This window comes from Alternaria atra (genome assembly GCF_907166805.1).
Source record: "Alternaria atra isolate CS162 genome assembly, contig: 23, whole genome shotgun sequence".
Lineage (NCBI taxonomy): Eukaryota > Fungi > Ascomycota > Dothideomycetes > Pleosporales > Pleosporaceae > Alternaria > Alternaria atra.
The window spans coordinates 824,039-843,227 of record NW_025091321.1 but is presented as its reverse complement, the minus strand read 5'-3'; the positions used below and the strand labels follow the sequence as shown (position 1 = coordinate 843,227).

The following is a 19,189-nucleotide window of genomic DNA, read 5'->3' as shown; positions in this document are numbered from 1 at the left end:
GATCCTTATCGTCACTATTGTATTGCGGGATGCAAGATGGATGTTTAGTGATAGCGAAGTCGGGTACGCACACGGGCGACCTTTCGGCCCATAGCCCCTATACGATCATTCGATGCCAACATCTCGGAGTGCGATAATTTAGGCAGTGCAGGATTCGCTGCCGGCCCACTAAGTTGTAATGTTATAGACAGTCGAACAATACACAAAGATGGCGACGGGTGTCAGTAGAGCTGAACGGCTGCATATGCCATGTGATACGCTCGAAGTTGTTCACGGCCATTGCGCAGAGCAGCTCCTTTGCCGATCCGCTTGGTTTCCTGCTTTTGCTTCTCGTCTTCAAGGATCAGCCGACGCAAAAGTCAGCAAGATAGACCATCGCAGTCACTCATCATCGTGAAGGCACCATGCTACAGGCTCCTTCCACGGCCAGAGCTGTTGTTCTTCTGCCCAAAGCCGCGGTTACTGAATGATATCGTTTCAAGAAATCAAAGTAACGATATCTAGATGGGGAATAGGTAGATGTGATGAGCACATCCAATGTATGCTTAGTATGCGGTGACTGAATCCGAAGTTTTGAATATGCTGGGCAGCACTTGCCAAGCAAACTGATTACGTCATTGTGGCTTCTCAACATGTCGCTCCTCTAGTTTCCCATGTTCCCCTTTAGTACTCATCACCCCGACGAACATTCGCATTTATCAGCTTGCTCCCGAGGTTATGGGGCTTAAATATGTACACGTGGTGCTAGCCCTTCCTGGCATGCTTTACGATGAGACTTGTTGTGAGCACGCCACTGCTTCAGTCCTGCAGTGCATGATCAGTAAACACAATAGCGAGCCTCGGGTCGCTCAAATCAGCCAATCAAGGCCGCGCAATTCGACTCAACTCAGTCGAAACCTCTCTTTCATGATACCCCTGCGGCGGGTGAGTAATTGAGAATGCCAGATCTAGCAATCTGTGGCGTTCGGTATTGCGGCCGTAGCGTTAGAAGTGTGGAGCGATGTATAGTAAACAACAGGACGTGCGCTCGCGCCTTGATGCATATCATATGGTGTGCCAACGAGCCGTTATCCTGTCAACATCCTCACCCACCATACCGTACTCCCCATCATGCATCCTTGTCATCAGCAGGATGGACATACAACATTCAACCATGACCCTGAGAGTGGCATCGCCGAAAAGAAGGAAGAGTCCGATTCTGAGCATCAGCTGCCATGCCAAACTGTGAACCCTTCGAGAGAACAGCGCCTCAGCGAGGGGCTGGCGAATAGAGATGAATCGTCCGCCCTGCCTGTCGAGTCTTTGGACTGGTCTGGTCCTGACGACCCCGACGATCCGTACAATTGGTCTACATTGAAAGCAGCTTACCACACAACGGTTCCGGCCGCCTTCGGATTTGCTGTGTAAGTTTCAGGCCAACTCTGTACCGCCGGGAAAGACTAATGGTTCAGCACATTCGGCACGTCTGTGTATTCGCCCGCAATCGCAGACGTGATGCGTGATTTCCAGGTATCACGCACCGCTGCACTCGTCGGAGTCACACTCTATACGCTCGGTCTTGCGTTTGGTCCAATCTTCACCGCACCCTTTAGCGAAAGACAAGGCAGAAAACCCGTCTACTTATTGTTCTTTCCCATATTCATGCTCTTTACACTTGGTGCAGGCTTCTCGAAAAGTTATGCTAGCCTAATAGTATGTCGGTTCTTCGCAGGTTTATCGGGTAGTCCAGCGCTTGCTGTTGGCGCTGGGACAAACGCAGATCTATATCCACCACACAAGCGCGCCTTGACTACAAGCTTGTTTTTGATGGCCCCCTTCGCTGGACCCTCAATTGGGTAAGCAACAACTACAATCCAACAACTTTGCAGTTCTAATATCAGTGGCAGACCTGTTGTTGGAGGGTTCGTGGCGCAGTACAAGACTTGGAGGTGGACACAATGGTGCATGCTCTTCCTTGCAGTATTCGTCTACGCCATCGCTCTACCGATGGATGAAACCTACAAGCCAATCGTTCTCAAAAAGCGAGCAAAGAAGCACGGAATTGCAACGAAGCAGGAAACCCCCGATCTAAAAAGCGAGATACTTATGAGGTTCATTCGGCCCCTCCATTTGATCTCAACAGAGGTATCTTTCAACTCCTGTTTGCCTTCTTTCAATCTTCGGCTAACCTTGCGTAGTCTGTAGTGTTCTTCTTCTCACTTTACACGGGTTTCGCATTTGCGGTACTGTTCCTATTCTTTGCAGCTTTTCCCTACGTCTTCACACGACCGCCCTACTCTTTTACGCCCTCTCAGTCTGGCCTCACATTCATACCTATCATGATCGGCGTCTTTCTTGGATGTGTGACCACCATCGCCGTCGATCGCATGATCTACCAGAAAAAGTATCGAGAGACCATCGCGAGGGGCAAGTCACACGTCGACCCTGAGCATCGCCTGTATACTGCAATGTTTGGCAGCTGGGGTATGGTCATTGGCTTGTTCTGGTTCGGTTGGTGTGCGGATCAGGGCGTTAACTGGGTTCCCACTGTGATAGGAGTTATACCGTTTGCCTGGGGAAATATTTGCGTTTTTGTAGGTTGTGCCAAAACTCGATTCCGCATTACGTTTGCACTAACAGATCTTTTTCTTAGACATCTTCTGTGCTGTACCTTGCTGATGTATATGGTGCGACGAACGGCGCATCAGCTATAGCGGCCAATGGAATAGCCAGATACATGCTTGGGGCGGTCTTCCCACTTTTCACCGTGCAAAGTAAGTCACACCAGGCGCGGCGATAGCAGGATCGTAATAATGGAAGAGATCACATAAGCTAACTGTCATTCTAGTGTATGATGCTCTCGGTATTGGCTGGGCGACGTCTCTGCTCGGCTTCCTCTCACTAGGAATGGTACCCATCCCGTTCCTTTTCTTCAAATACGGACCCGCAATTCGTGCCAAGAGCAAATATCCACCGCAATTTGAATAACTTATATTCTGTCATAGACGTTCAACCCGATCTTTGAGTTTTTCAAAAAAGATCAGTAGGGCTAGAAGCACTGCTTAGGTCTTGGAGGAAGATTGACGGGGATATAGATGCAATCTAACCTCATGTTATCCTGTTCCGATCTGCATATTTGTATATCCTAATTCATCGTGAAAAAGCTGCGAGACGTGTAGAAAACGTATAGATGCCAATGTTGTCCGTAGAATTGCGGCTCACTTCCGTAATGTCAGTGCTCGCTGCTACGTAATCATCGATCACATTTAACAATGCGTTCTTTGGCGCTTACATGTCCCCGTGCAGACTTGGCGATAGTTCGGTAATAAGAAGACACCTGAGTCTGCTGTGCGTACCTAGGTAAAGCTCGAGTAGCTTCAAATCCTCGTTCAACATCCTCGAATGAATATACTCATTTCACATGAAGTACGCAGTACCTTTACCTGTAGGACCACATCTGCCAAGTTCTCCTTTGTTCAATTAAGCTGTAGCATCAGTCGCGCCTTACAAATCGTACTCGGTGTTGAAGCTTTGTCAATCCTACCATTTTCTAATCATCGTGGATCACTAATCACAAACCCCAACATCATTGTTTACCGCTTGCAAATTGTCTCGAGTGGTGTGCATAATATTAATAAGACTTTTGGTGAAGGTGTTCATCGCCTAACAGTGATTACTGACAGTTGAAGCACCGAGGTTGAGATGCGGAAGTGAATATCAGCTATGGACCGCTATACCCGAATCAGGAGGACGGTGGATGGCACAGCATCAACGTTGCCAAGATTTTATTTACGGAAGCATGAGGCTTGGTGAACTGTGCTGCGATGCGGCTTAGCATCAGTGCCTTTGCTGAATGATGTTTGCCATAGGGAGCATCAAACAAAAGTTGGTTTGCTGCAAAGTCATGAAAACCTTTGAAGTATAAAATGGGAGACCAGGCTTGAACTAGCAGGAAGATAACTCCCTCCTGAGTCGCAGTACCTAGTGTGCGATATATTCTCGCAATACGCACACTGCCGGCTACGGATGCTATAGTTTATCTTCACTTTACTACAAGCGCCGCGCATGGCGGATACGAACGAGATTTAATACCATAGGGAGGTCACTATCTGCGGGTAGGAGCTATTCACCCTCTTCCTTTACCTTTCACTTCTAATACATGTAAGACTTCTTGTGTCCGTGTACAGCGCCGGCAAACATGCGCTATGCAGTGGTGTGGGTATATCATCTGTACCTCTCTCCCTTACGAATCATCCACTTCCAAGGCTGGCACACCAAATTCTCAACCTTGCAGTCTTGAATTCTATAGCAATCAGACCAGATTCATCATTCCTGTAAACAGAGAATCATTGTACAAAAGCCACAGTGCGTTAGCAAAATGTCGATCTCGTCTACGTCCGATCAACTCCTGGAGAAGAACAGCTTCTTTCCGTTCAACTGTCTGAGTTCAGGTCGGTGATTCTCCACATGCATTTTTTTGTACACAGATACTAATATGTTATTTGACCAGAACTTCGAAACAACGTCTACGCGCATCTGCTCTCAAACGAAAACCTACGTCACATCAACAAAGTTCCCAGCTAAGGCTTCGAGGACCTAATCAAGATGCTATTCGCCAAGCTAAGCAGCTCATACGTGTTGCACATGTCAACAAAATGATTCGAGCCGAGTACTTGATGCTATATATGAAAGCATCTAGTATTGAGCTTCATTTCTTTAACGTATATTTCTGTTGGGTCAGAGTGCTTTGGCGACATCCTATGGTACCAAGGATCATTATTTTAGACATTGCTGACCGTCGTAACCTGGGCCAGCGTGGTCATAATTTCCTCGAGCTTCTGCATCTGTGTGCTTTGAATCGTAGCCTTCGCCTCAATATAGTATCGTCGTTTATAAACAAGAGGAAGCAGCCAAACAGTACGAACGAGGAGGAAGTGACCATGGTCCATCACGACAGGAACTGTATCGCTGCCATAGAAGGCTTGATCGAAGCAACGCTTAACCAAACGCCTAACCCTGAGCAAAGGAAGTGGCAAGACTTCGTCGACGAAGCAGTGACGAAGATCGTCATTGACACGCATACAGACGAAACTAATCTAGCGAAAGATCTCTGCTACGTAATCGATCTGCGACTGAAGCCGGAGTATGTTCCGTCGTGGATGAGCGGACCCCTCGAATACCAAGATGGCGACATGGTATCTGAGTGGCTAGATATCGTAGGTCTTCCCGGAGAATGGGATGGCATCGGAATCAATCGTTCCCAAACAGAAGTGAGGATGGTATAACTGCTGGGTAACGTAAATGTCGAAGGTTGATAGAACGGGCCGTGGATAGACTGTGGGAGGTTTTACCTAGCAGGTGCCTTGATACGAGTTGTATTCATGGCTACTACAGACCCTAGATACATCTCAATAGAGTTTGAAGATATACGTAGACGCCAACGAGCTTTTAATGACCATGTTCATGTCAGACTTCCCTGTGGTCGTCTACGATGATGTGTAGATGTTGTAGGGATTGATCTTAGGGTTGAGGGAAAATCGACGTCAATGTATCAAACAAGAGATGTGTTCGGCGTGAGCGCGCATGCCATATATGCGAAGAGTGACATGAAGTGTTGAGGTATGAGATGTGGGTGTCTTCGCGCTAGGATGCGGGGCGGATGATGTCACGCATCACGCACTTCGGAACGCGAGTTCATGCTTTGAGCCACTGGAATGATATAAAAATTTTCGATTCATCTCATCACGAAAGGGCTTGCTCGTCCCGTGTGGCGTTTTGCAGCATTGCAGCTTGCAAGTTGCCCGTAATGCAACCATCAAGCAAGCACGCCAGTCACATCCAAGAGGCTTCCTATTGTTAGCAGTCGAACAACAACATGCTATTGTGACTCACTTTTCGTTTTCTTGCATCCGCTTTCGCAGTATGCTTTTCCGCTCTTCAGGCTGGTTCTTGACCTTTTGGATCTCCTCCTGCGACAACGGCTCGGGCAGGCTCCCCGGGTCTGGCTCGTACCACATCTCCTTCGGTGTCTTAGTGCCATCAGCGAACACGGGGTCCGTCATTTTCGCCTTGTATTCTTCCGGGAAGCGACTTAGAAAAGCTTCGATGAGCTCAGGCCCTGTATGACTGAATCAGCGATGGTCTCTAGTATGTGGGAACCTCGGAAGCTTACTGAGGCCTTCTGCAGAGAGTACTTTGCGATCCGCAGTCAGTGAGCGCAAGACGCCATCGTTGCCTAAAAATGTGATGCCGAGAATGTCATTCTTGAAGCTTCTCAGTACGTGTGTGACTTCTTGCTGAAGTGGGTCACTGGTGTCGTAGTTGGGCATGCATTTAGGGGCTGCGGATTGCTCTTCTTCCAGTTTTGTGTCACTCATGATGCAAGACTTGAAAATAGAGAAAATACACTAGATTGGCTTCTGGGTATACGGAAGAACATAAATAGGGACGATCCAATGAGGCCGCTTGTAGCGGGTGCGAATTGACGTCATTTGCCATAGGACGCCTAAGGCACTTTTATAACATGCGCCTTCAAGTACGTTGCCCTCCCTATAGAAACATTACAAGTAAACGGGCCCTGCGCCTCGTAGAAATCATAAACAGCTATACCTAACATGGCAGACAATTGCACGTGGAGTGCAGAACGTAAGCACTAACTGCTAGGCGCGCTTTCGCCCGAAACATTATCAAGTTATCATCATGACATTCGCGGCGCTCTGTCAATAGACATGCGAGCGGCTGCAATATCCATGGACATGCGAGGGGCGCGGTCGATCGAGTGCCTCGATAGCTGGTAGCTCATCCGCCAATCAAGCGGCAGGCGGCCTTCGTTCGTAGTCCTCCGGGAGGCGTGGCCGATAACAACGTGCATCTCAAACTTGTCTAATCCGGTCTTCTGCAAGTACGCTTCATATCCCTCCGACTTCGAGGCCCGCTTCATCCACTCCTCGCTCACGGCCGATGGGTAGACTACACGCAGCAGTGGCTCAGCACCTCGGAATCGGTAGTATTGTCGGATGTCGTCGTGGGGAAACAGATGCAAGTCGATTCTCTTCATTGGTCCGTTGACTGCCGTCAGCCAGCTTTGGTTGCTGTTCTCGGGGTTTGGAAGAAGCTTGTTGAGCTCCCCAACGATCTCGGAGATACTGCGGAAGACGACACCCTCGGTAGAAGTAAAGCGACAGTCGGTTCGACGCGTGCGGACAAGGCATCGAATGAGCGGCAGCAGGTCGATAGGCTCCATGTCGAAGCACGCTGCATCAATATCCAAGGAGACCTGGCCCTTGAGGGAATCCACCTTGGTCAGGTTCGATTTTTGGGTCCAAAGATCGATGATGTAGTGCGCTTTCTTCGCGTATACTGGCAAGAACTCATTGCGAATCTGGTGGCATACCTGCGTAAGGTTGTAGTACTGTCTTCGCGTAGTACGCGCGGATTCAGCTTCGCGTTGAGTCAGCGCCGGGTCGTCGTGTCGGCACATCCTGATGGGCACTTCCTCGGTCATGCGCTCATAGATGCGGTTCCTTATCTCTGTGTTTTGTTAGCGCATGTATGAGCAATGCGATTATGGTCTGACATACCCGGCGGCAAGTCAAGCAGCTGGACTGGTGCAGACTTCTTGGGTGTCGGAACATCCTCAACAACGTCCTCGAGTTCAGCGCTGGACGTGGCGGCCTCAACGAGCGCGGGCTCTGAGGTCTGATCTTCTACAAGTATGATGGTCTGCTCAGAAGGTTGCTCATGTACCTCCGTGACATCCGGGGTGGCCGCACGAGTGTCGGATTCGGAAGTCGCACACTGAACAGGAGTAATGACGGTCATGCCGGAAGCTTCAGGCTCTGTTGCTGCTTGGGCAACCGGAGTTGAGTTCCATGGTTCTTGCTCAGGCGTGGCACAACGAACAGGTGGGGTAGGTGCGCGACTCTCGTGTTCTTGCTCATGCTTTTGCTCGGGCTCGGGCATAGAAGTGTCTTGCTTCGTGGCGGGCGTAGCTGTGACAAGAACCCTCTGTTCGACTATCCATCCCGCACTCGGCTTCGACTTTTCTGGGATGACAGCCAGCTCGATATCATCCTGGGTTAGGCCGCTACCACGTTTCTCGACATTTGGCTGCGGGTCTACTCGCACTTGATCCGCTACGCGTTCGATGCGGTCTTCCTGGGGCGCAGGGATGCCGTTCGGCTTCTCAATCGTGGGGTGGGTGGTGGTTGCAGTAGTTCCATGCGCGTTGACGGGCTCGGGCGTCGCGTCATCTGTTTCAAGCGGCTCCGTCGACGTCTCGCGCGTCCGTCTCGCCCGACCACAACTGAAAAGGTCGCCCAAAAACGACATGGTTACTCTCCCACACCACCACGTAAAAGTGCGTGGACTTTAGGATTAGTACCGTGGGCAGGGCGTACGGAGTAAGGAAACCAGCGCAATGGTTCCTTGGGGCGTCTCCTAGCTAATATGTTTCTCCGGCCAGGATTGCGGCATCTAGTGAAGATGAAGGCTAAGCCTATTCCACGATCGATGAAACGTATTGGGCGAATGAAATGGTGCGTAAGATTGCCATCACGCCGGGATGGCCGGGGTGAGGTGCGTGCTTTACCCCTGATCGGCACCGAACATCTCCACTTTTGACGATAGTTATCTTATCTCCACGTGCTGCGGCACATTCACAATTCCATCGACTGGCATCATGCCCGCGTTCCCTCACCTTACCGGTAATCACCGGCATGGGGCGCGCGGATGCTGCGTCTGCTCGTTCCTTACAATCTAGCCAGGGTTGCGATACAAGTCTGTCACCAAGCTCTCTCGCGCTCGACTATCACTTCATTTCGGATAACATGCTAACAAATTCACCGAAGGAAAAGCATCGGTCACCTGAGTACCCGTAACGGAACTATCCAATTCTCCTTTCCTAGTTCGACCCAAGGCCGTCTAAGCACGTGCAGGCTTGCCCAGACATCGTAGTCTAACCCCACTGGAGTGCGGAAAGATCCTACGCACGACGTCATGATAAATCACGGTCCATGGTGAGGACCTGTCAGACAAAAGGACTTTATGAACTCCTCCCAGGCCACAGGAACACATCGCACATACATCGAGATGACGAATACGCGATCAACAAGCACTTACCAGGCGCGGTGCACGAATGTCGTAGATGGAAATATTGAAATAAGGATCAACAGTGAACTGTATGACCTCAACCCGTCCCCTGGCCTCCAGCTTTCTTTCCCTCGTTCCTCATGGATTGGACGTTCTCGCGCATCTTCCAGTATGACCATGCAATTACCTCAAGCGCCAGGAACGCGGTGAAGACTTCCAAATTGCCGACGTGCGTTGTACATCGCGCGCCTCTATCCCTTGGGTAGCAGTACCGGAGACGCAAGATATGTGCAGCGTTGTCGAAGACGTGGTAGTACGCAAGGTGAATAATCGCATTGGATATGATGCCATCATGTTCTTTCTCAAGAAGAGCATCCAGTCGAATGGGACCCTCACGAAGTGTGCGCAATCGGTCGATGCTTACAAAGCCGATCTGACGGGTAGTCTAGCCAGGGTTATCCCACTAGAGAACGATGTCTCGAGACTCACTATAGGAATCGCACAAGCTGGCCAAGATCTAGTCGACTTGGGCCTCTGGGGACAGGACCCGATTAACGATGTAGATATCAGTGGATAGCCACTGAGGCAAAGTCCACCACCTGAATTAATAGGGAAACCGTTAACAAATGTATTGGAAACCACTACGTTGTAAGTTTGACTTCCAGTTCTCGGTCCTGTGCCATAACCCGTCTGAACCGCACTGAAGCTAGAACACAGACATACAATTAGTAGGTAGTCCATAAGTGTCACTTTCATCCTAACGGCGAAGGTGGGTTTCTTGTTTACAAGCTGCCGTCAAAGTACTTACAACGTGCTTCAGTTTGTTGCTACATGCTAGATTTCCAGTTGTGCCGTGGCAGGAGGTTCCGTCGTTGTGATCGTTGCCCTTTATTGTCGTCTGCCGAAGCGGACGAAGTCGAGGGGCCGCCATGTTAGTGATCTCGTGTATGACGCGAGACTGGCAATGAAGATGCAAGTTGCGCATCTGTATTCTACTGCTTGCAACTCGACAGTGGCGGCCTCTACTTCCTACTGAGGTCTAGCTATAAGCGATCTTCTAATTGTTTCGCATCGCCCTAGCGCTCCGTAGTATCTAGCAGCCGCCTAGACTGACTAAGACGTCCACTTTCCAGTATACACTAAGAACTAGCATATAGTAGAAGTTACGTACTTAGAGGAAGTTGTCGCATGACGTGTCCAAAGATGTCCATTCCCAAGCACGGAGCTCGACAAACCATGTAAGATGGATCCTTTCGAAAGGTGAAGCTGCGTCTCAGAGGAGCCATAACACTGTCATCGGCTCTCGGAAATGAAGTTACCCGAAGAAGTCCTCTAGACAGCGTATGATAAGGATGGTGGCGAATAGACAGTGGAGATGTTGATGCTTCATCTCCTGTGCGGAACGCCGGCTGCTGATGGCGAGTGCGACGAGGCTGAATCAGATGAAGAGCCAGGTGAGTAGGTTAAAAACCTCGTGAATGTCCTTCACTTTGTACAGCAAATCCTCCGGGTGATGCAGATGGCTATCTTAGAAGTTTTGGTCCAGTGTTGTCCAGTCCACCCTGAGTGATTCTTAGTATCGGGGAACGACGCAGTTCGCTACGATCCAGACCGCAAGCTCCAGTGACCACAACACAAGAGAACATGGTGGAAGCTTGGTGATGTGAGAGTGTGTCAAAATCTTAATGATCACAACGCAATTAGACGCGGGAGGGAAAAGGACGGGAATGCATCTGTTCCGCATCATCATACCCTTCTTTTTCGGGGTCGCTACCGCTAGATGTGTCTTACCGTTACTCGCGACTGTTCGATACCACGATCACGACTGCAGCTCGAAGATAGTGTTCTCCTGCCTTAGCGTCGTCTTTCTTTTCGCAGTTTTACAATACACCTAACGATAGGGCGGCGATACATGGGCTCGATTGCACAACCGGAAGATGCTGAGAGTAAGTGCTTAACACAGATTCTCGCGGTATCGTCGGACATGGTAGACCTGAAGGAAGGGGCAGGATACATACGCTAACGGTGTTTCTTGAGCGTGGTGGAAGCTGGGAACACATGATGGAGGTATACGCTGGGCCTTATTGCTGGATATGGTAGTCGTTCGATACGGTGAGATACGCCACGGCCCGTCGTAACATTGGAGTCGAGAAGTATTGCTGTTGGATTGATGCGAAAACGTAGAGGTGGGGCTGTCAACACAGACTAGTGCGTCGTACGGGACGCACGCTTCTGCTCGCACAAACGAGAACGCGACGGCCGACGACCTCATTAGTGTCTTATAATTCGTACTCGCTACCCATACATGAGGCTGCACGTCCTGATAATACAAGAAAATACTTCGAGCCTCAGCTCAGCGACTCCCAAGCACGCTCCGTGGCGCCATGGAGGCAAGCAACATGCACTTACTACGCCAACTGGGTACCAAGCAAGACGCGAGCAAGATCGGATTTATCGATCTACCCGGAGGTGAGCCACCGAAGGTCAAACCTGACGTAACGAAATGCGCTAAGTTTCACTGTAGAGTTGCGCATCGCGATGTACACATACTAAAAGCAGCGAGCAAAGCTTGAGTATAGTGGCCCAGGAATGGTGGCCTAGGAATGGTGCGTGTGGTGAATGTGTTTCGGTCCCCAGCTGGCTGAGCATAACATGGCGCAAGGTCGCACTTGGTACGATAGTGCACCCCAAGTGCCATCGCACCCAGCCATCTCATAGAGAATACCACACGGAGACGTTGTGTCTGCGATACTCCTGGTTTGATTCTCGATCTTGAGAACAAACTCATGATGCGAACCCATATACCAGTCAACAAGATGCGAAACAAGAGGTATCATCAAATTAGCCCTACACACTATCCTCCACTTTCCTTATCCTACACATTACCCTCTTAACCCTGCTGCCACAAACTCGTGGTATGTCCCTGGAAGCTCACTCCATCAATCTCCCTAATCTCCTCGTTGCTCAGTCTCCATCCAAGCGCTGCACAATTGCCCACAGCCTGCTCCTCTTTCCTCACACCACAAACTGGTGTGATACCCTTACACAGGTTGTAGTTCAGCGCAACGGCACTTTGCGGCACCCCGTGCTTATCCGCAATCTTCTTCAACACAACGTTAACAGGCTCGATATCCTTCATATCGTAGCTAGAGAAGCGGTACGTCTTTGGCGGTGGGTTGTCAACCGTGTATTTTCCCGTAAGACGACCCTGCGCGAGCGACGAGTATGATTGCAAGACAATACCACGTTCCTTGCAGGCTTGGAGGAGGCCAGAGAGTTCTGGTTCGCGGCGGAGGACGGAGAATTCGACTTGGTTGATGGCGAGGGGGACACCGTATTTGGCTAGTTCGTCCGACATCTTGATCATGTCTTGGAGGCTGTAGTTGGCTACGCCGACGGTCTTGGTCATGCCCTTTTCCACACATTCGGCCATGCCTTTGGCGATCATGGAAATGGTTTGGACATGGATGGGGCCGTGGACGAGGTAGATGTCAATGTAGTCTAGGCCGAAGTTCTTAAGGGAGGTTTCGAGCTTCTTGAGGGGCGCCATTGTAGGGTGGAGGACATCTTTTGCTTGAGGTACGACGAAAAACTTGTCTTGTATAACGAAGCTGTCTCTTGGTAAACCCTGGAATAGTCTCCCGCAGATTGTTTCGCTCATTCCCGTACCGTAGACTTGCGCTGTGTCAATGAAGTTGACGCCTTTGCTGAGGCAGTGCTTCCAGGCTGCGACTACATGTGGTTCTTCTTCGGGCTTCCAATGCCAGGTGGAGGTGTCACCCCACGACCATGCGCCGATACATAGTGGTGGTGCGTGGACATCACCGTTCTTGCCCTTGTATGTGACCTTTTTGTCTGCGGTTGGAACCCAGTCCTCTGGCATCACAGCGGCGAGGCCGTCGAAAGAAGGGTCAACTGGATTAGGCTTGGTGTGCTTGCCACTGTGGATGCCAGCGACGGCTGACATCCCAGAAGAGAGACCGGCTTGGAGGACGTGCTGCATTTTTGCGCGTGTTTTTATTAATTGGAATTGAAGTATTGCAGAAAAAGCAGAGCTCGGAAATAATTTTGGTACATCGCGTCCTAACGCGTGTTGTTATACTCGCGCGACTGGCAGATCGACGCGACGGCAAGTTGTCGGCATCAGAGGCGAGCGACTTGTATGATGCGGCAATGATTCTTACATTATTTCCTAGCCTATGCGCAGCCGTTGTTCCTGCATGGGTAGCACAAGTTCGGAAATAGACATACAAGACCCTGAAGTGTAGGAGGCAAAACGGCGCGATGTTTGAAGTAGGTGTCGGGATGATGTACAAGTGATGTCATGCCTCGACCACGTTTTGCTATGTGGGTACTCAGAACGCGGACATGTCGAATCCGTGTCACAAGTGTAAGAAACGTCTCTTATGATCCAGAGGTATATATTGGGACCTAGATATGAATCTAAGGATTGCAGTCCGGTAGTTGCAGCCGTTTTTCGGTGGTGGCGGAGCTAAACCTCGGGCAAGGCGTGTGCGTTCGGCGCCGACGCCAACGTCACTTGAAGTGCTACACACATAGCCCCTGGTAAATATTGGTTTGCGTCGCGTAGAGCTTATGCCTGCTAGGTAAGGTGAACAATCTAGCAAAATGGCAAAGGAATATGGGAGAGATTCTTCAAGTAGACTATTGCGTAGTGGGTGAAAAATGGAAAGTTGCTTCATCTATCTTACAGTATGTACATGGTTTACAAAATGCTGTTGTCCGCACATGTGAATGCGCCATTGACCTCCGTAGTGGCAAACACGTTCAGCAGTGCGTCGATACTGGCGTACATACCAGGAACCATCATGAATAGGGTGACACACATGATGAACACGTTGAACGCGGCCGTCGCAATCTTCTTCGTGCTGGAGCGCCACTTGCCGTTCCAGTTGAGATGGAACCAGAAAAGTACGGTAACACCCCAGGTGAACCATGATAGCAAAAGAGCAGCAGAGATGTTAAGAAGGGAGCTGAAAACCGGAATGGCGTTGGCGAGAATCCAGACGACAACCCAGAACAAGGTGACGGAGAAGATCCAGACAGCCCACTCAGTCTTCTGGCCCATGTGGCTCATAGCAACGGAGGCGCGGCGGCCACGCGATGATCCGGAAGAAGATGAGACCTCTTCGTTGAAGCTTCCATTCTTCTTGGCTTGGCGAGTGCCAATCTCGCGCAAAAAGAAGACGTGGAGGTAGCGCGCGGCGGTCATACCGAACACCAAACCTGTTCCAAGAAGTCCAATGAAGATAAGTCCGTAAGCGACCTTAGCCATCAGGGGCTGGAGAGATCCGAGCGCCGGCGAGGCGACTGACTCGCCGGAAAGAGCGTAGACAACCGCAGCGACAATGCAGTAGATGGTGGTAGAGGCACACTTTTCAATAGTGACAGCGCGTGGGTAGTCACGAGAGGGGTTCTCCATCTCGGCAATGACGGTTGGGAAAGCCTGGTTCCCGCTGAAAGCAAAGGCAATGTTCAAGAAAGCAGCGACAGCTTCTGTGAAAGTGGGGCTTCCGATGGCTTTCAGGTTGAGGGGTGCTCCCGCGTTTCGGGGGCCCTGAACACCGAGGACAATCATGACGAACATTACGGACGCAAAGATTGAGATTGTGCAGGGCCACGATGCCCATGATACGAAGCGCATACTGTGGGGTACGCACATGGCCCACATAGCGATGGCCGCGACGACTGTGAAGGCGACCGTGCAGGTCGCGTGGTCGCTTACAGTGTTGAGACCGATGGAGATGGTGACGACTGCCGATGCGCTGATGAGAGCCATGTTGATCAAAAAGCCAATGGCAAAGACGGCTTCGAGCCAGGGGCCGCCGAGGACGCGTCCGTAATCGACAATGTTGAGCATGTAAGGGTACTTGCGCCAGTACTGAATGAGATTGTACGCTGTGTACAGACTAAGCATTCCCATGCCGATGATGGCTACGATACCTGGGAAGAATCCAAGGGTGTTGAGAGCGGCTGGCAATGACAAGATGCCGATTCCGATCTCATTTGTCATAAAGATGATGACAGTTTGTGTAGTGTTGAGTTTCTTGGTGCCGGCACTGCTTGTGGGTCGTTTGCTTGCATTCTGAATGTCGGATACATCGCCTAGGTTTGTGTCGTTTTCGGAGTAGGTTTCGAGTTTTTCAGGGTCTCCGTGCTTCTTCTGTTGCAAAGGGTCCTGTGGGTCGTAGGTTGGGTCTGCTGCAAGGGCAATAGTAGGTCGCTGGGCAGATACGGGTAGGGCATTGAGAGCATTGGGCTTGTTGTCGGGTTCATTGGTATGTTGCATGGGAACGTCGCCGTGGGCAGAAGCGAGATCTTTGTGGTCCATGGTTAGGGAGTTGACAAGCACTTACGCCCGCATGTATCGTTTTCGAGTGGTAGGTGGTGAGGATGGGAGGACTGGAAGGAATGACGAGGAAGCACTCAGGAAACGAGCTTGTTGATGGAGAGGTTTGATGAAGGCTAATCTGAGAAGATAAAGAGATGGATGGGGAAAGAGAGATGAAATGGTCACAGCGCAATGTGGAGGAATCCAAGGACATGGTAAATTACGTACTACCGCACATCGCACTCGGACCAAGGACAGTAGCAGGTGGTAGCGTGGTGAGAAATGCGTCCGAACTCTAATGGGGACTGTGCACCCAATAACTGGTGGCACTTGAGGCAGGGTCTCTTGGAAGCGTGGAGACGAAATGGCTCTTTTATCCACTTCAGGCATGTGGGCCTCCCCAGATGCCGTATATATGAAGCTGTTAGTAAAGGAGCCGAGATGGTGTTTCGCCAAACGCGCAAGTGGGCGGGCAGGGTCCTTCCGGACGATGCGCAGCCCTCCCACGCTCCCGTTCCTATCAAAAGCTACATCGCATGCGGAGAAGGGTGGTGGTGACGTCTGATGTTCATCCACGTCGGGAGCGAAGGCGCTAGTGAGAGCCGCATTTGATAATGCGAGGACCGTGCCGAAGCAGGCCGGTATGGCATCCGGCAGCTTGGCCACCATCGTCATAGGTCTGGGCGCCTCGCGATGGATCTCAAAGTATCAAATAGCGAGAGGTGCGAGCATGCTCCAAATGCCAGTAACTCTCCGAGTATTCAGACGGTGAACGGACGTTGTGTCAGTGGTTTGCGCCAATTCTCCAGAAGATAGGAAGGAGACATCCGGGACAAGGTTATGCTGGGTCGCATTGGCAGTGAATGCAAAAATTTCGCGCGGTAAAACATCGGCCGCCATCCATCAATCTCACCATGTTACATCCAGTGAAAGTGAGGCACTTGAAGGCCGAGACGCACGGACGTTTGGCATGGCGGAGGAGTGGTAGTGGGCCAAGGCTGGTGTCGCGCGACAAATCCCAAGGCCAGATATTGGCGATACCTTTTGACAGCTCTCCAGGCAGGTCGAGAACCACCTCCAAACCGAGCCAGGCACCGCAAATGGGATCGCCGTACTTGGACGAGGGGGCTATTTCTTCTTCATCGACGTCGCTGTGATCAGGTACTGGGTCGTAAAAGCCGAGAAGTAGTCGCATAAGGTAGCCACCAGCGTACAATTGCGATCGAAAGAGATGGCAGTACAGTTCCCATGGGACGCAACACATCAATCATCACTCCGTTTCCTCTGCAAGGTACCGAATGGGCGCATCTGTGGAGTCGCATGGCAAGTCGCATAGGAAGGCGCAGTGTTCTGCTGCTGGCTGTGTCGCTTTGGATGACGAAACGTGTCGCTCTTGGATAGCCTTCTTGGCTCGGAAAGCTGTCAGATCAGTCAGGTTATCGTGGAGAATACCGAGTATTTCCCCGCAACATTTCGAGTGAGTAGGTCAAACGAGAAGAGATTGTGATGATTGTGGGATGCGGTCGTGGGTATTCTCGGGTGAAGGTCGCATGGGTGAAGGTCGCATGGGTGAAGGGGAAGGGCTGATGACAGACCCCCTATCGCGTGGACACACATGTCTGGTTACGCGTCAAGCTGAGTCATGCAACTTCATTTTCCCATCAATCCTTCGCAATTCCCACGCGGCCTACTTATCGTGTGTGGTTTTTTTTGCAACGGAAACGGTTCTACTCGCCTCACAAAACACGTCGTTTCTTTCTTCACCGCGATAGTCTGGCGGACCCTAAGCTCGTATTGCGCGCTCGGCAGAGACCCCAAAGTGCGGCGCTGGTGTGGCTGTGAGGCGGCTGACAGGTGGCACGGGTGCACTAATAGCCGTTCTTTCCGAGCGGGAAGGCGCCAAAAGGCTTGGCCGACGACTATCATCGCCATTCTCAAACCATTCGGAGCCGCGTACGAGTGTCAAGCATGCCGTCTCCCCTCTTGGCATTTTCTAGTACGCGCATGCCTTTCCCCAGGAATGCCAGGAGATGAAACGAGAGATCGATGGCGCGGGCCCACCCCATCTTCAATGTCATGTTTCTCTCTTCTCACCTTCTGTCGTCGACTTTGCCCTTATCGTCTGTTGGAGCGAACTGCCCGCCCGTTTCCCTGTTTCTGCGATAGGCCGTCTCCGAGACATCTACCGCTCTACCCGTCCTTACCGAGTCGCTCATTCTTACGTCGCGTGCTCTTCCCTTCTCTCGCTTCTCCACATTCACGATGATACCCCGGATAGCGCTTTCGGCGCTTCTCTACGCCTCCGCCGCATTTGCTGTGTGCACCAAGCTCGAAGACTGCCCACAGTTCGAAGCCCTCAAGACCGACGAATGTCAGACTTACCATCACTTCCTCGCCCGCGGCTCTACCTCGCCCTACCCGGGTCACGTCATTGAGACGGTCGGCAAAGTATGCAACGCCCTCAATACCAAGGAAAACCCTAAGGCCTGCGGATATGAAGATGTGCAGTACTGGGCCATGAACGGTGGAGAGAAATGGTGCATATCCTCGCACGAGGGTGCCATGAACGGCGCCGAGCAGATGAGGAACTACACTGCTCGATGCCCAGACAGCCATCTGATCGTCATGGGCTTCAGCCAGGGTGGAAGTGTCATGCTCGACGTGCTTGGTGGTGGCGGCGGTCCGCTTTGGGGGTGCACTCAGGAGGAGAACCCCGCCATGAACATCACAAGCGCGCCCGGTTCTAAAGGTGCGTTCCCAATCTTGGGCCAATTCCGAGGTACATATTGACTCTTTCACAGTCGCAGCAGCAGTCGTTTTCGGCCCTACACGACGTTCCGCAAACCAAACTTTTACCCACGGCGGCGGCGAGATCTCAAACGGTGGCGCACCACGGACAGCCGAGCAGAATGCAGGTCTCCAACCCTATGCAGACGCCGGCAAGCTCCGCGAATACTGCCAGCCTGGCGACCCGATCTGTGCACCCCAAAGCGAGAACAAAGACATGTCCAAGCACCTGAACTATTTCGACCTGTTCGGTGATGAGGCCGCGCAATGGGTCATTGACCTCGCGAAGAAAGCCGAGAGAGAGGACCGCACGTCGGGCGCAAAGAGCATGCTGCACCAGACCATTTCGCATCCCATCGCCAACATCTTCGTCCTCATCTTTGTGCTGTTCGCCATCTAGTAAGTCTCTTTCCATACATTTGCAATGGTTCCATAGAAGCGCGATAGACGGGTTGGCGTTATGCAGACTGGATTGCCATTATAAAGAGTGTAGACTTATACCGTGCAGTTTCGCAGTGAGGAAGTTCGCCGTATGGAAGACCACGCGCTTCCCCATGTACACCCGCGTCAACTCGACCGAAACAGTATGAGGTACCACTAGCGCAGCACCATTGCTGGACCGGAGTTGGACACACGCTACATGTCTTGGGACATGCTTGGCGCGATAAAGTGTGGCGTAGCAGAGCCGCATAACCGGTATGAAGGAGCAGTGCCACACTGCCACCAAAGAAGAAACGTGGTCCTGAAGAGTAAGAAGCGAAGGAAAGTCCTTGGTGCAGGACGTGCAACTTATGTACCCTTACCTTTTATGCGGAGATACCCTTCATTGTACCATACTATATGGATATAGCAATATTTATTACCTACCAGTCGACTGGTTCGGCAAATCACAATATATTAGCCTCGCACCTGTAGCATTATGCACAAGAGAAGTTAGTTTTGAGCCCACTACGAAACGTGTGCAGGCTTTTTCTTGTTATT

At 51.1% G+C, this 19,189-nt stretch overlaps 7 protein-coding genes across 7 annotated transcripts; 3 read left to right on the top strand and 4 right to left on the bottom strand.

The window, feature by feature from the left end:
- Nucleotides 1-1,110: 1,110 nt before the first annotated feature.
- On the top strand, nt 1,111-2,967 carry ALTATR162_LOCUS3862 (uncharacterized protein; the record flags this gene model as incomplete). Its single annotated transcript, XM_043311470.1, has 6 exons — nt 1,111-1,403; nt 1,452-1,835; nt 1,887-2,124; nt 2,178-2,573; nt 2,633-2,753; nt 2,828-2,967. 6 exons carry the CDS (start codon nt 1,111-1,113, stop codon nt 2,965-2,967), a joined length of 1,572 nt encoding a protein of 523 aa, XP_043167405.1.
- Nucleotides 2,968-4,919: 1,952 nt separating this feature from the next.
- On the top strand, nt 4,920-5,264 carry ALTATR162_LOCUS3861 (uncharacterized protein; the record flags this gene model as incomplete). Its single annotated transcript, XM_043311469.1, has 1 exon — nt 4,920-5,264. The coding sequence occupies one exon, from the start codon at nt 4,920-4,922 to the stop codon at nt 5,262-5,264; it is 345 nt and encodes a 114-aa protein (XP_043167404.1).
- A 530-nt stretch (nt 5,265-5,794) lies between these two features.
- ALTATR162_LOCUS3860 (uncharacterized protein) lies at nt 5,795-6,356 on the bottom strand (the record flags this gene model as incomplete). Its single annotated transcript, XM_043311468.1, has 3 exons — nt 5,795-5,825; nt 5,872-6,097; nt 6,152-6,356. 3 exons carry the CDS (start codon nt 6,354-6,356, stop codon nt 5,795-5,797), a joined length of 462 nt encoding a protein of 153 aa, XP_043167403.1.
- A 320-nt stretch (nt 6,357-6,676) lies between these two features.
- ALTATR162_LOCUS3859 (uncharacterized protein) lies at nt 6,677-8,310 on the bottom strand (the record flags this gene model as incomplete). The annotated part of the gene is made up of 2 exons (XM_043311467.1): nt 6,677-7,509; nt 7,560-8,310. 2 exons carry the CDS (start codon nt 8,308-8,310, stop codon nt 6,677-6,679), a joined length of 1,584 nt encoding a protein of 527 aa, XP_043167402.1.
- Nucleotides 8,311-11,959: 3,649 nt separating this feature from the next.
- On the bottom strand, nt 11,960-13,072 carry ALTATR162_LOCUS3858 (uncharacterized protein; the record flags this gene model as incomplete). The annotated part of the gene is made up of 1 exon (XM_043311466.1): nt 11,960-13,072. One exon carries the CDS (start codon nt 13,070-13,072, stop codon nt 11,960-11,962), a length of 1,113 nt encoding a protein of 370 aa, XP_043167401.1.
- Nucleotides 13,073-13,795: 723 nt separating this feature from the next.
- On the bottom strand, nt 13,796-15,421 carry ALTATR162_LOCUS3857 (uncharacterized protein; the record flags this gene model as incomplete). The annotated part of the gene is made up of 1 exon (XM_043311465.1): nt 13,796-15,421. The coding sequence occupies one exon, from the start codon at nt 15,419-15,421 to the stop codon at nt 13,796-13,798; it is 1,626 nt and encodes a 541-aa protein (XP_043167400.1).
- Nucleotides 15,422-17,683: 2,262 nt separating this feature from the next.
- ALTATR162_LOCUS3856 (uncharacterized protein) lies at nt 17,684-18,608 on the top strand (the record flags this gene model as incomplete). The annotated part of the gene is made up of 2 exons (XM_043311464.1): nt 17,684-18,170; nt 18,223-18,608. 2 exons carry the CDS (start codon nt 17,684-17,686, stop codon nt 18,606-18,608), a joined length of 873 nt encoding a protein of 290 aa, XP_043167399.1.
- Nucleotides 18,609-19,189: the final 581 nt, after the last annotated feature.